Source organism: Electrona antarctica, assembly GCF_951216825.1.
Source record: "Electrona antarctica genome assembly, chromosome: 24".
Taxonomy (NCBI): domain Eukaryota; kingdom Metazoa; phylum Chordata; class Actinopteri; order Myctophiformes; family Myctophidae; genus Electrona; species Electrona antarctica.
This window is the reverse complement of record NC_136803.1, coordinates 27512541-27527663: the sequence shown is the minus strand read 5'-3', so window position 1 is coordinate 27527663 and position 15123 is coordinate 27512541. Positions and strand designations below refer to the sequence as shown.

The window sequence follows — 15123 nt, the reverse complement described above, 5'->3', positions numbered from 1 at the left end:
TTTAAGGCATTTGAGTTTGGCTTGCAGTCTCTTTTTTCTGGCCTTTTCTCGATGGAGCTGTACTCTCATGCTTCTTTTCTCCTGTAGTTAGTTGTTAGTTTTTGTTCAAGCACAACTCTTCGCTCCGTTTCCAGTGCAAGTTCTGGCTGTTGCTATTGTTAAGAAAGGAGCATTGAAATCCACCTTACAAAATGACATGTGTGACCACGATTAAATGGCAATGTTTAGTATTTTAAATTGTCTTATTTACCACCATACCTCAATCAGTACTTCTTCGTGTACTGGGTTCCCAGATTGGTCTGTGGCTGCTGGTGTCGTGTCCTTGCCTTAAAAATAAAATACTGCCACTGTTGTAATGGTATGGATTGGAAGTTGTTGCACGAGTGGTGTGATTTAATTGGTTGCTTTTGTATTGCATTATGCAATTTAAATGAATGCTAATAATAAAGATGGAAAGTTCACCTTTATAAAACAGCATGGGAACAATTGTATATATATATATATATATATATATATATATATATATAATATTGGTCTGGGTCCCTTAAAAGAAAGGATAAAGCTTACTCCACCTAATCTACTGATGTTATTACTTGCATTTATATAATCTATACTAGAAAGAAAAGGAGAGCAATGCTATGGAGGAGTCCACGTAGCACACATCTACCAGAAGCTGATGGTGGAGGATCAGTGCAATTTAATGTTGGTGTGGCAATGTCTGTGAGACGTTTTCTCACATTCTGCAAAATAATATTCACATGAGGACCTCTTATCTGAACACTAATATTCTCTATATTCATGTTGCACTATTCCATTCCCCCAAATAATGATTGTTTATGGGTGTGAATTTTGGCATGTACCTTTTGGACAATCATGTCATTTTCAAAGTGGTCTTCACAGACTCCGTAGCCTCCTTTTTCTGAGGGCATCTGGAGATAGGACGGACAGGTCTAGCATAAGACTGAATAATTAACAGTTTGCAGAATTACAGTACATTTCAAGCACAAACTCAATACAAAGGCTGTTAACTGTGAGTGGACGACCCAATTAAGCATTACACTTGTTTACAACAGGGTCCACCACGTTCAATTCATCAACGGACAAATACATATAATCGTTGGTGGTCCTTGACATGAAAACGTGTTTTATTTAGTATTTTTCACAGAAAACTGTTGTAGAATCGGCCTCAGGTGAAAAGTCTTGTTTGCGGAGCCTGGGAATCGATGGTCGCTGAGGGGACGCATGTTTTACAAGTTAGGGTTAGTTTTAGACATAGTTTTTGTGAGGTTATATAACCCCGCCCGACTAGTAGTAGCCGCCTATCCGGCGCTGTAAAACAAGCGTCCCATCAGCGCCCTTCGAAACCCAGGATCCGCAAAAAAGGTAGTCCCTTATGGGTTCATGTAATCGACTCCAACCATCCGTCCTTATTATAATGATGAATGATCCTTCGTTTCAAGTAAAGTCAGAAAAAGGCCAATAATCCACCATCGTACGGCCAGTAAAAGCTTCAGTCAGTGTTCATCTAACTCTGTGTATAATTAACAATGAAAACAGTAAAAATATATAAAAGCACGAAAATAGCATTTGGTTGGTTTTCACAACCAAGTGTCACTGTTGCGCAGCCTAACACACACAAACACATACACACATTAACTGTATATATGATGATTTGGGGTGTGACAGTACAGTACAGTGACAGTACAGTACAGTAGAGGGACCCCCTGGGGACCCCCACCGGAACCGGCCCGGCCCCCTAGGCGCGTTCCTGGGGGTCTGGATGTTCCGGGGACCCCTCGACGACCCCCACGCGGTAACTATGTCATTTCTCGACCGTTTCGGACGTGGGACGGCTCGCCGGAACCGGGCTCGCACCCTGGGCGCATTACTGTGAGTCGCTGCACCAGTCACTTCACACAGGTGTGATTTTTCTTCATTTTTACACTATCGAAGTTAAATTCACACAGAGAATTTGACTGTGTAGACTCAGTTAAAACAATGAGCACACCTAATCATCATTAAGTCCTCCGTACAGTAAGCAAGAATAATACTCAAGTTTAAACAGGTTTGTTCTCTTTCAAGTGATATCAATGACCTGAAACACAACGTCCAAAAAAAAGAAAGAAAAAAAGAAAAAGTAGGACAAAAACAAAATCCATTCTGCTGTGTCTCATGGGACATGGAGTCCATGTTCTCTGTCCTCAAAAGTATTTTGCCCTTAAATAAAATGGGGGGTGGGGGGGGAAATAAAAACGTCCACGACGTGTTGAGTCAAATTACATCTTCACCTTGATCAAAGCACGTCACATCCTTTGATGTGCACAGCATTGTAATCCGAGAGTGAAACACGCCACACTGGGGAAGAAAACGCCTTTCACAGTTATGTTGTTTTGCTAAAACGTTAAACCATTGCATTTGTATGCCGCTAAATGTAACCGAGGGGGTTGAAATTGAAAATGGACCCAAATGGACTCTTGCCTGTGGAGTTTGTTTTAAAATTGTCCATTGGTTTCAACAACACCCCCGGCAGGGCGGTCACTTGTAAGCGCAGCCTCCAGGGTAAGGCGGTGGAGGGGAGTAGCTGTCTGCCCTGGGTTGAGTGGGGGTGTAGGGTGGGGGGTGCGGGGGTGAGGGGAACATCTCATAGTTGTAGGCGTAGGGAGGAGGTGGTCCTGCAAGAGAGAGAGAGCGAGAGAGGAGATTTTGAGACTCATGACAAAAAAAACACGCTTGTCCCGGGTCAAATCGGGCGACCTCGGATCGGTCGCCACCAGGCATTCCTAAACTCAGTAAAACTACAGTATGCCTATTACCTAACCTTGGGACGGAGTGGCTCAGAGATAGAGTGACCCGCTGGGAACCTCAAGGTTCCCAGTTCTAAAGTTTTGAAGTGTCCTGAACTAGGGCATTAAGCAACTAGTTGACTATTCAACTAGTCGACTAGTAAATCCATTAGTCGACCTTGTTGGTACTAGTTGACTAGTTAATAAGAAAAGAAAAAGGGTTTTTTTTCTCTCGATTTTCTAGGCTCAGTTAGAGTATCGTTATAGTCACCAATGTACACAGTTTTTAAATGTACAAATATTTATTTATTTATTTTACATAATAGGTAGTCAACCCCTAATTGCTCCCGATGTGCAGGTTGGTGCCTTGCATGGTTTCCTCCGGCATTGGTGTGTGAATGTGTGCGTGAATGGGTGAATGTAATGCACAATCTCTGTAAACTTTATTTTTAACCTTATAACCTCAGTAAAACATAAACAAGAAGAATACGAGCAGGGCAAGCATGTGTTTTGGAGTGAGCGGTCCGGTTACAGGAAGTACAACAATGTGCAACCACAGCAGCAAGATTTGTGAGCAGCTAGCCTGTGACAGTAGAAGGATATCTAACGGGATTCAACCACCTTAAGGATTACTAATCATTGGTGTGTATCCCTGCACCGTTTACAAGGAATGACCTCAGTATTCCCATTTCATTGTACATACAGTACATTGTTTTCATTGTTTAGTGCCACTTTTACTACAAGATACAATATGATATCTTGTAGTAAAAGTATATATATATATATATATATATATATATATATATATACACATATACATATACACACACACACACACACACACACACACACACACACACACACACACACACACACACACACACACACACACACACACACACACACACACACAATTGATGCCCTACTACTGCATACTACATATATTCACTTTTAATAAGCTTCTTGTCTCCATTTTACAACTTTGATAGGAACGCTGCGTCCTCTAGTGGTTGAATTGGTGAACTACACAGTGATGAGCACAATGAAGATGAGGGCAATAACGGCAGTTTTATTGACAGCGTTGCAGAAAACTAGTCTAAAGCACTCAGAAGCATGTATTGCACAAACCATTTTCTATTTTAAGATCAAAGAGGAACAACAAGGCATTTCACAATTATTGAAAACGTCCCGGCATGTAGCCTAAATGCAATGGTATTCCAAGTGGGGTCCTCCTGGGAACCCCCGGGGGCCCTTGAGGGTCCTTGAGGGGATTCTGAGGCCCCTCAGACAAATGAGTAGTTTAATTAAATCTTCCCCCCCTTGTCGAGGTGGGTGAGTGCAGAGTGTAGTGCCAGGGCAACTGCATCGTCGGTGGATCGGTTCTGAGTGACGATATGCAAATTGCCATGGATCCAATGTGGCCGGCAGCACAGAGCAAATACAGTCTCATACCAGTCTCCAAATAAATGCACAAGTCACTATTCTGCCAGTATTTAATCTATACCCATCTAGTATCGGATCTGTATCTATTACTCTGAGTAATCAAACTCATAAAAAAATACACTTTAATTTAAAACCAAATGTATCAAGCATAGTGAACATTTCACATGAGAACCCCCAGCACAGTCATTTGAAATGGAGACCTGACGCCTAAGGGAAACACCATTCAATCTATTCTAGCCGTTCAGCATGGCTTCGAGTGTTCAACTGAAAGAAAGAAGTGCAGGAGGATTTAGAAGGCATTTCGTTGCCGCCGGGCAGAATCCCCTTATCTCCATATTCTAACTTTATTTTGTAATTATTTTTGTAAATGGATGCCCTAGTACAATGGTTCCCAAAGTGGGGTCCGGGGACCCCCAGGGGTCCTTGAGGGAGTTCCACAAACCCAGGACCCAGCTAAATGATAGTTAGGAACCAAATGAACCCTTATGGGTCTGTAACTCTGAGAGTGTACAAATGGAACCAATTGGTTCCATTTGTACACTCTGAGTTAAATTAATTTGGATTTTACAATGTAAATTGGTGTCTCAGAGATAGAAATGCCATTAAATGGGGGTCCGTAGCCTATTGCATGTCAAACTGGGAGTCCTTGAAATTAAACGGGTTGAGAATCACTGCTAGAGCCGTTAAAAAAATCTTCTCTTATGAGGGTCCCTGGCATATCTCTTCAAATGGGGGTCCGTGGGCTAATTAGTGTCAATTTGGGGGTTCTTGACGTGAAAAAGTTTGGAGACCACTGCCCTAGTACTTGATCATACTACAGCGCCACACAAAAGCATCAAAAGTAGCAGATAAAACAAGCTCAAAACGCGACGTGAAGCTACGCATTTTGAGCTTGACAATCTGATACTTTTGCCGTTTTTGGAATACTAGAGTGGTGCCCGTTGGACACTGGCCTACTTGAAACGATGCAAGTTGGAAATGCATGCCCCACCCAGATATTATGTCTGTGTCCCTTTAAATGCCCATATATGGAGTTCTTTGTCAGGAATGCCCTGTGGACACTGGGCAGTCCAGAGCCCGGGCAGAGGCTTTTTTGGGGCGGTTCTGGACAACCGTGGGTCCGACCGACTCGACACCGGGCACTGCACTCTCTCTGGGGTGGAACGCGTGTGTCGAATTTGAAGTTGGTGGGACGAAAGGTTCTCGGGTTACGTGGAATACAACCACACACACACACACACACACACACACACACACACACACACACACACACACACACACACACACACACACACACACACACACACACACACACACACACACACACACACACACACACACACACACACACACACACACACAGAAAGACAGAGACTTGGTGCATTTATAGAATCATGAAAAGTAACAGTTTTGGACGGATGAGGTTTCCACCCGACAGCGATGAATTGTAGAATCAGCCTCAGGTTTTAATGTTTTTTTTTGCACAATCTTTACGTTCACACCCTTTTTTTAAATCGCAGTTTCCAATCTCTCCTGGGGTTTAACAGTTCCTCAGCCTATATCGTTCTCAAGGCCGTTTAGTTTTTCCTCTTTCTTTTCACAAGGTCTTTCAGACTTTTTACAGCTGAAATCCCAGTCAGAACAGAAAGAACAGTGGTTGACGCTGGAGGCTAAAGAGAGATATTGTTACTGTGTTACATCTGTCCATGTTCTCAAAAGATGTCTGCTACAGGATCGCCTGAGGACTACGACTAAGGTTTCAAAGAGCCTGGACCAGTCACCACTGTGTGTGTATGTGTGTGTGTGTGTGTGTGTGTGTGTGTGTGTGTGTGTGTGTGTGTGTGTGTGTGTGTGTGTGTGTGTGTGTGTGTGTGTGTGTGTGTGTGTGTGCGTGTGTGTGCGCGCGCGCGTGCGTGCTAAAAGATACGCGTGTTAAAAGTTACACATGCGAGGTATGTCTCTGTAAAGAACGCACGTGGTATGGGAGCTCTATCGAATCAAATGCGATTTCCAATCAACCATCATTCAACCATGATTTCTTTTTAAATGTATTCTAAATCAGTTTTCAGAAAAACCTATAGCTCAAATCTGACAAAGATGCTTTCCCAGTAACAGAGACAACAAAGTGAAGAGCGGGGGGGGGGGGGGGGGGGCATTTCCAGCTCTGCTGTCACGTCAAACACGGAAGAGATGCACAGGGGCCTCCGTGGTGCATTTGTTCCATGCAGGAGCGCTCTGCGCGGCATGCGGGTCGCCGTGTCCATGACGGTAAACGCCACCGGGTCCCCCAGCAAAGTAGATGGCTGTGAACACGGAAGTTAGGGCTCTTGTTGTGACCTATCTATATTATTTTGTATAAGTATTTAGATAGGTTGTTTCCCAGGGGGTGGGGAAGCAACCAATTTTGAGCTACCAGCTGATCGGAATGGGCTATTGAGGTGATCAATTGAGTTGAGCACTCATCCCAGCTAATCAGAATGTATTTCATCTGCATTATTCATGTTCATTTATTTAATCGTTCCTTGCTAGGTTTATTGTTAAATTATTGACTTATTAATTGCTTATTATTATTTGCAGCTGACAATAAGACTATACAGTAAGCAAAGGCAGTTTTCATCTTCTGGCAGCCTTGGATAAATAAATGCCTTGGATAAATGGCTAAGAAATATGCCAGAAAAGGCTATGGTTTTAGTAACTTTACCCTGCTTGCACAAATCTTGCTCTCTCGCTGTATTTGTGTGTTTTCACTGTTTGTTTTGGTAGCCCAAAAACATCCTGTCTAAAAACATCATTCATAAAATTGCTGTACAATAATGTTGAGGTTCTCACAAGTATAGAGCGTCGCAGTCCCGCCCCCTTTCATGACGACGCCAGGCCCAGGAAATGAATCCCAATGCATTTTTCCCATAGACATTTCAAAACGTATTTATTTAAAGACCTTTTAAGCGTCGTATGAAGCCAACTCTTGTCGTGACAAATCATGACAACACACACAATATTTTGGACCAAACAAATAATTACAAAGAAGAAAAACAACAAAATAAGTGTAACCTGCCGTTTTTTTCTATTTTCTAATTCTTTGTTTGGCCCGAAAAATTGTGTTTGTTGTCATGATTTGTCACGACAAGAGTTGGCTTTGTCCGTGGCGTAAACGTCTTTAAATAAATACTTTCTGAAAAGTCTATGAGGAAAATTAACGGGGATTTCTTTTCCGGGTCTCTCGAGGGGGCGGGACTGCGACGCTCTATAGTTATACAAACGTGTGTGTGTGTGTGTGTGTGTGTGTGTGTGTGTCACTACCTGGGTAGCCTTGGGTCACAGTGTTGATGTAGGAGCTGTTGAACACGCCCACGCGAGCGCCGCGCCCGTTCTTCATGCACATACACACACACAGGAACAAGGCCGCTACTGCCCCCATGAGGAACACCACGCCGAAGACAATGCCCGAGATCGCAGTCCCCCTGCAACGTGCGCACACACACACACACACACACACACACACACACACACACACACACACACACACACACACACACACACACACACACACACACACACACACACACACACACACACACACACACACGATTAACCAATTAAGTCTCAAGATACTACAAATTCCTTCTAAATCAGAGGTTCTCAGAATTTTTGAGCAGTGCCTCCGCTTCATTACGCAGCTATGTGTGTCCGTATGTGTGTCCCTGTGTCCGAGCACGGAAAGCTGCAACACAGTAACTCTGTCATTTCTCGACCGTTTCGGACGCGGGAAGGCTAGCCGGAACTTGGCCGCCCCCCCCTGGTTGCGTTTCTGGGGACCTCCACAATAATAAATGTAGAGTTGCACCGCTCAGTTCACACAGGTGTGATTTTTGTGTGCCAAGGACCCCCACATTTATATATATTTGGCCCATCTGAAAAAGGTTATAACTGCAGTGACAACACACAAATGTGTGGGGGTAGGAAATCAATTGGCATAACGACTACATTGAGGAGAAAAAGAAGTACAAAAAAGAAGCCGTTAACTCCAGACAAGGTTGAGAACCACTGTTCTAGAATCTAGATCACAAGACATTGAAATGATCAAACAATTTTTCAAATGGGGGTCCACAGCGTAAAACATAACCATTTGGGGATCCTTGACATGGAAAGGAGAAACAATGAGCTGTAGTGTATGAAAGTGATAAGGACAGCCTTCTGAAAGGGTGACATGCACAGGTCAAAGGTGACGAGACAACCAAGTGACCCAACAGCTGGTGTGTGTTTGTCAGCATTTCTAGATGAATGCTGAGCTTGTGCAAGTGCGTGCGCATGTGTGAGAAAGAGAGAGAGAGAGAGACAGAGAGAGAGAGAGAGAGAGAGAGAGAGAGAGAGAGAGAGAGAGAGAGAGAGAGAAGTGTCTGTCAGAAAGCTCCTTTCTGCCAGAAACACAAACAAATGGATACATAAAGTCTTCTTTCAATAATATGTGTTTTTGTAGATATTGGGACCATTCATTTCTAATTGAAGATAAAACGCTTCTAGGGCTTCTGTTGGTTCCATTCTACTGAGTTGAGTTCTATTCTACTGAAGCTGCCCTTCTGGCCAATAGCAGTCGTATTCCGGGTTGCAGAAAAACAGGCTTCAGAAACAAACAAATAGTAGTAGAAACAAATAGGTGCAATGCGTTCCCCGTGTCCATTCTTTATTTACAGTCTATGTGTGTGTGTGTGTGTGTGTGTGTGTGTGTGTGTGTGTGTGTGTGTGTGTGTGTGTGTGTGTGTGTCTTACGAGAGCACGTCTCCGACGTAGGCGTAGTAAGAACAGCAGAAAGGCGGCGAGCCATCACAGCAGTACTCCAAACAGCCATTACACTGTGCGTCACTGCCTGTCAGAGAAGTAGTTAAATGGCATATTATGCAGAAAGATGAAGTGGATAATTGCACAAAATGTCTTCAAACATGCTCCAATTCAATAGAGCGGAGTCTGGAGAGGGTACATTAGTAGGGGGTGGTGTGGTGGTGGTGTGCTTTAAATGCCCAATATCAGAGAAAATAGCTGATCTACAAGCTCACAAAGCATCACAAAATGTTCCGAAATGGTCAAAATAGGTACACCAACTTGGAAGTTTACGCTTTTCTCTCCTCTGGGGAAAGACTTCACACTTTCCTTTTAGCCCTTTTCCCATATGAAAAAAGAAAAGAAAAATAAATCATTTAACGTGCTTTAATGAAACCTTTCATGGACCAACCTCAAAGCAATAGAAGCAAACAACCACATCCCACCAGCTTCTAATTATACCCTCAAAGCAATCTTCCAGAGTTAAGGACACAGTTGACTCATTATAGAAGCACAGAGCTCGTTGGGAGTGTGGACACTTAAAGAGCACTGTGGTTTAGATCCACTACTTTTAAACATGTGTAGTAGGTCTTAGTGTTTCCTGTAGCATGCACAAGTCACACCTTTTAACACTCAGCCACTCTTACTTGCCTAAAGTTTGCAGTAACACAAGTACACGAACACGACTAAAGACTAAATAAATAAAATCCACACTGATTTACAAGTTATCGGAAGGTAGGCCAACAGATTAAAGAAGTTGCTAAGTGTACATAAATGACTGTACTTGGCATATGGTGTATAAGGTCTAATATTTATACAATTGCTAAAACGTGTAAATGGTATAGGTGCTCCGATCGATCGACCACCGATCTGTGATTAGCCGATTTTCACTCCAAATGACTCGATCGGTGATCGGCAATTTACCCGATCTGGAGAAACCGATCTTTTATACCATTTTAAGTGGTATAAATCATATCGTTTTGCATCTTCTTTATGACAGGTCTAAACATTCTCCCCTTCCTCCGCACACACACACAGAACAGTTTTGACATATAATGATTTTGGGGAGACAAACAAACAAACAAACAAACAAACAAAAAACGTTTTTGGCAGTGTGCCGCGGGTTCGACTCCCGATCCCGACAGCCTTTACTGCATGTCACCCCCCCATATCTCTCCCCATTTCCTGTCAGCCTACTGTCTATCCCTCTATAAAATATATAAAATAAAGGTGAAAGCAAAAAAAAATACAAAAAATAACCTGTGGCGTGGCAGGTTAAAACTAGCCCGTGGCTTCCTGTGATGTTAGGTTTAGGGTTGGGTTTTGGGGTAGGGTGACAGACTCATGATTGTGTAGGACTGTTACGTCGGACAAAAACACATGCACCCGTGTACACATGCATGTTTGACTGTGTCTGCTTGTGATGAGCTGAATGCACTCAATGCGGTGTCATAAAAAAGCCTATTAATTCAACAGGATTGTGCACACAGCTGTGTGTGTCTCAGAGGACTAGCCCAGACATGCAGGGCTGGTGATGACACAGCAACACCTGTTTATGTTTGAAGGTTTTTCCTCTCTTTTGTGAGCTGGGAGCGATGTTTGTCTTTCTGCTGTCACGGGAAAAAAAATGCAAAGCATGGTGGGAGAACAGCGTGACGGGGCCTTTGCATACAAAGGTACAAACAAGCAATAAAATCAGGGTTATTCTTGATTTGCATGTGTATTTGGATACACGTAATAAGTACGTGTGTAACATCTGTTTCCACTCAATAATTTCCCAGAACCCGAATTATGCTCTGTGCATGTGTACAGTCACCGTGCAAGAATTCAGGGATATATGGGCATAGAGCACTGGCCTTGCATTTTGACCTCTCTGCAGACTATACTGCTTAAAGCAGCCAGGGGTCTTCAATGTTTTTCAGGTGACGGACGCATTAGCTGGGAGAGATAGATGAAGCTACATTGGATTCATGTTAAATGTGTGTACAGTGTGTTTTCCAACATTTAACCACTTAAACCCTCAATACTTCAAAATTGACCTTTGGCTCTCGATACCCGGTCTGCCCTTTATGCCTGTACACCAAACCTCTTCACCAAAAATAGCCGATCTACGCCTACCTATACCTATTTGCAGCTAAGCTCCCCCCAGAATTGCTAACCCTAACCCAATGGATTTGAGGGTTCAAGTGGTAAAGTCTCTATCACACCAAGATTTGGCGGCCTCCCGACAGTATCTCTATAGGGGTCCCAGACGACCCCTGTTCAAGACCTTATGAAAGACTTTTACAGGGAAGAGCTGTTGCACTTTTCCATAAACATATTTCACTTCCAGGTGAATGCCTCAGAGCTCCCCACTCCTTCGCCAGACATGAAGACCTGGTTACCACACTGCTCCGGGCAGCGCACCCCTCGCTCCTCAACCTCCCAGTTCTCCTCTGTGTGTGTGTAGTGTCAACACGCGCAGAGATGATAGATCAGAATCACACACTCGCTCGCACACGACACAGTTTTGGTATGGAATGAACATAATATAATAATTAGGCCTGCATCGCTTTGCCTAAAACACTGAATTATGAAAAGGACCGCAATTGGAAAAAGCCTGCCGCTGGCTCCCATTTGTTGAAGAGAGATATATACATTTTCAAATGATATTGTTATTATGCTTAAATTATCGCTTTGGCTAAAACGCTGAATCCCGCCGATAAAGTATACAGGCTATGTACATATAACTACAGGAATTCATAACTACAGACATTAATATATCCTACTGCATAGGATTGTACAATTATATAGCCTACATTTAACAAACAAGCTTGTAAATACCAGTAGGTCAATACAAAAACTGCTACGAGGATAAAACCAGAAAAAGCACTAAGACTTAATTGTTCACATGATCAGGTATAAAGTAAAAGGAAAATGTGACAACCGTATGTAAAAATGGGCAGAAGAACTGGGAGGTGGAGGCGCGGGGGGTGCGTGTGGTAACCAATTAAGTCAATACAAAAACTGCTACGAGGATAAAACCAGAAAAAGCACTAAGAAGACTTGTTCACATGATCAGGTATAAAGTCAAAGGAAAACGTGACAACCGTATGGAAAAATGGGCAGAAGAACTGGGAGGTGGAGGCGCGGGGGGTGCGTGTGGTATCCAATTAAGTCTTCGCAAACCCAGACAGCGAAGACCATGCTGTAGTAGGCCCTCTCTTTCTGGGTGGTCCTCTGACTCTTGCCCCCCCTCCACCCACCCTCTCTCCTGGCTCCTGTCTATCGACACCCTGGGAGACAATGGCAGCATGTTCCCCCTGCCTATACCTCCCCCCACACTCAGCTGTGCTGTAGCTACAGTATAACTCACCGCCTTAATTTGACCCCCAGCCACCATGATTGTGTTCAGCCCATGAAAATGATTGTCTGCATTTCAAGGTTCAGCAGATGCTCTTCAGACTTCAGAGTGACTTGCATCAAAGAGAACAGTATATATTCATGGACCCTTGGCCTGTACTCAATATAACTAATTACTAGGTTGCTATTAGTCTATAGCAGGGGTGCCCAAAAGGTAGATTGCAATCTACCAGTAGATCACAAAGGCTGTGCAGGTAGATCACATGACATGCCCCTAAAGAGTATTTAATTTAAATATATTGAAGAAAAAAAACCGATTAAAAAAAAAAACATTTCTCCCCCTCTATTTCCCATTCCAAGTGCATTTGTCTTATACTGTACAGAATGTAACACAAACTCTACTATTCCGAAGCCCCCTCAGGTACATATTTCAACTATTTTCAGCAATGGTATAATAATTGATTTGGTGGGTAGATCTTGCCGAGCTGGTCATTTTGAAAGTAGCTCTCAAGTCAAAAAGTGTGGGCACCCCTGGTCTATAGGTAACAGCACTGTGCACTAAGGAAGAGTGGGCACTTTCAACGTAAAACTCTGTCTCTGTACAAAATGTTATAACAGAAAATGGTCTTCGTATAGTATAGGACCTATACTATACGAAGACCATTTTCCGTTATAACATTTTGGTAAAATGATTGATTGACATTGACATTGATTGTAAAATGTTCAAGCATGTTCTAATTACAACATTAGGCTATACTATAGGCTAATGTTGTAATTAGAACATGCTTGAACATTTTACAATCAATGTCTAATATTTATACAATTGCTAAAACGTGTAAATCATTGTGGGTATAAACAAGAAGTTGAAGGATACATTGGATTTAAGTCTGGGAAAAGCACATTTTACATTGAGGTGCATTCTTCTATTTTATCTATCTTCTATTAGTCTACGTCCCTTTTGGACAAATTTAGACAAAAATTGGACAGATTTACAAGCTCGTACAAGTTTAGGATATAGGAAGAAAGTACGTAGTCTAGGGCTTTTAGAATAAACAATGTGCCACACCACGCTTGGCGCGCACAGCGTTTTTGTCATCCACCTTGTTAACCTATAATGACAAGTTCACGTCATGAATTAAATATGAACAGGCTGTTTCACTATAGCCCCACCGTGGATGGGGTGTTAAATAAGTAATGGTCCTCCTGGTGAAAACGTATTGTAGAGGCCGAGGGGAAACAACAACAAGCCAAACAGTGGTGGAAAAGTAGCCTATACTACAAAGTATAAAGTCTGGAATTCAAAATGTAGGCCTACTTGAGCAGAAGAAGTACAAAAGTATTAGCACAAATGTACCGGTACTCATAACATAAAGTATCAAAAGTAGAATGTACAGATTATGTTTTCAAATGTATATTAAAAACATTTTGAAAATATTTTTAGCGCAACAATGTGTCTTGCATCTGCTATTTTCAAATGACTGTGTTGTTTTGTAATGATCAAAAACCTACAAAGTAACTGGTAACTTTAAAACGTATTACGTTTTAAAATACTTGTATTGGAGTAAAACTGTAGCCTCTTTCTTGAGATGTAGTGGGGTAGAAGTAAAATGACATTTGGGATTTGGAAATACTCCGGTAAAGTAAAGATAGATACCTCATAATTGTACTTAAAGCTTTGGTTCCCAAAGTGGGGTCCGGGGACCCCCAGGCCCCAGGGGTCCTTGATGGAGTTCCAGGGGGCCCCCAGCTAAATGCTAGTTTGGTCTACTCTCAGAGGTAAATTAACATTGATTTTACAATATAAATTAGGGGTCCCGGACCCAGAGATAGAAATGGCATTAAATGGAGGTCCGTAGATCTATATGCATGTCAAACTGGGGGTCCTTGAAATTAAACGGGTTGATCTCTCGTAAAAAAATCTTCTCTTATGGGGGTCCCTGGCATATCTTTTCAAATGGGGGTCCACGGGCTAATAATTAGTGTCAATTTGGGGGTCCTTGACGTGAAAAAGTTTGAGAACCACCGCCGTAGCCCTACTTTGAGTCACCACAGCAAGCCAACTCACCGGCGCAGAACAAGCAGAAGAGCAGTGAAGTCCGGAGGAGTTCTTCTGCGGCTCGTCTCGCAGTCGCAACCGTCACCGGAGTCTCTCCTTCCATGACGAGCACGAGACTGAATCCTTCAATCCTGATGTGCCCACTTCCCAATCCCTCTATGATCTGTTCATATTACCCGTTACATGCAGCATCAATATTCAATAACAACTAGCGCTTCGTAACGGCCGTAGGGCTCCCGCGTGCCTTGATCGCCACCCTCAGCATTGTGGATGTGGATTGTGGAATGTTTCTCTCAGGTCTACTCTGAGAGAGAGAGTTGTTCTTCAGTTCAGATCTCGTTCGCAGAAGGCTTTTGTGTCCTTGCCGTTTGCTCGCTCTCCCCTCCCTTCTTCTCCTCCCTCCACCCACATCGCATTAGGCCTACACCGCGCGAGAGAGAGAGAGGGGGGGGGGGGGGGGGGTATACGTGCATGCAAAATACGCTATCGAGTAGTATGCTACAGTACTACAACCTCTATGGATCATGGATGTAAATTTCTTCTGACAGAAATGCAAAATTGTTAATTAGGCTAGTTGATAGATCAGGTGAGGGGAGGTAACAAGACAACTCATCCCGTCCCCCCGAAACTTTCCCCAGTGAGGGGTGGGAGGGGGACCTGGATCTGGGTGAGTTGTCCAGTATT

The 15123-nt window shown here is 43.1% G+C and overlaps 1 protein-coding gene across 1 annotated transcript; it reads right to left on the bottom strand.

Annotated features, from left to right (window-relative positions):
- Positions 1 to 1187: 1187 nt before the first annotated feature.
- Positions 1188 to 14637, bottom strand: LOC306916955 (cysteine and tyrosine-rich protein 1-like). Its single transcript, XM_079495056.1, has 4 exons — positions 14449 to 14637; positions 8994 to 9090; positions 7527 to 7687; positions 1188 to 2672 (listed from the first exon to the last, which is right to left on the bottom strand). Exons 1-4 carry the CDS (start codon positions 14540 to 14542, stop codon positions 2536 to 2538), a joined length of 489 nt encoding a protein of 162 aa, XP_079351182.1. The 5' UTR covers positions 14543 to 14637; the 3' UTR covers positions 1188 to 2535.
- Positions 14638 to 15123: the final 486 nt, after the last annotated feature.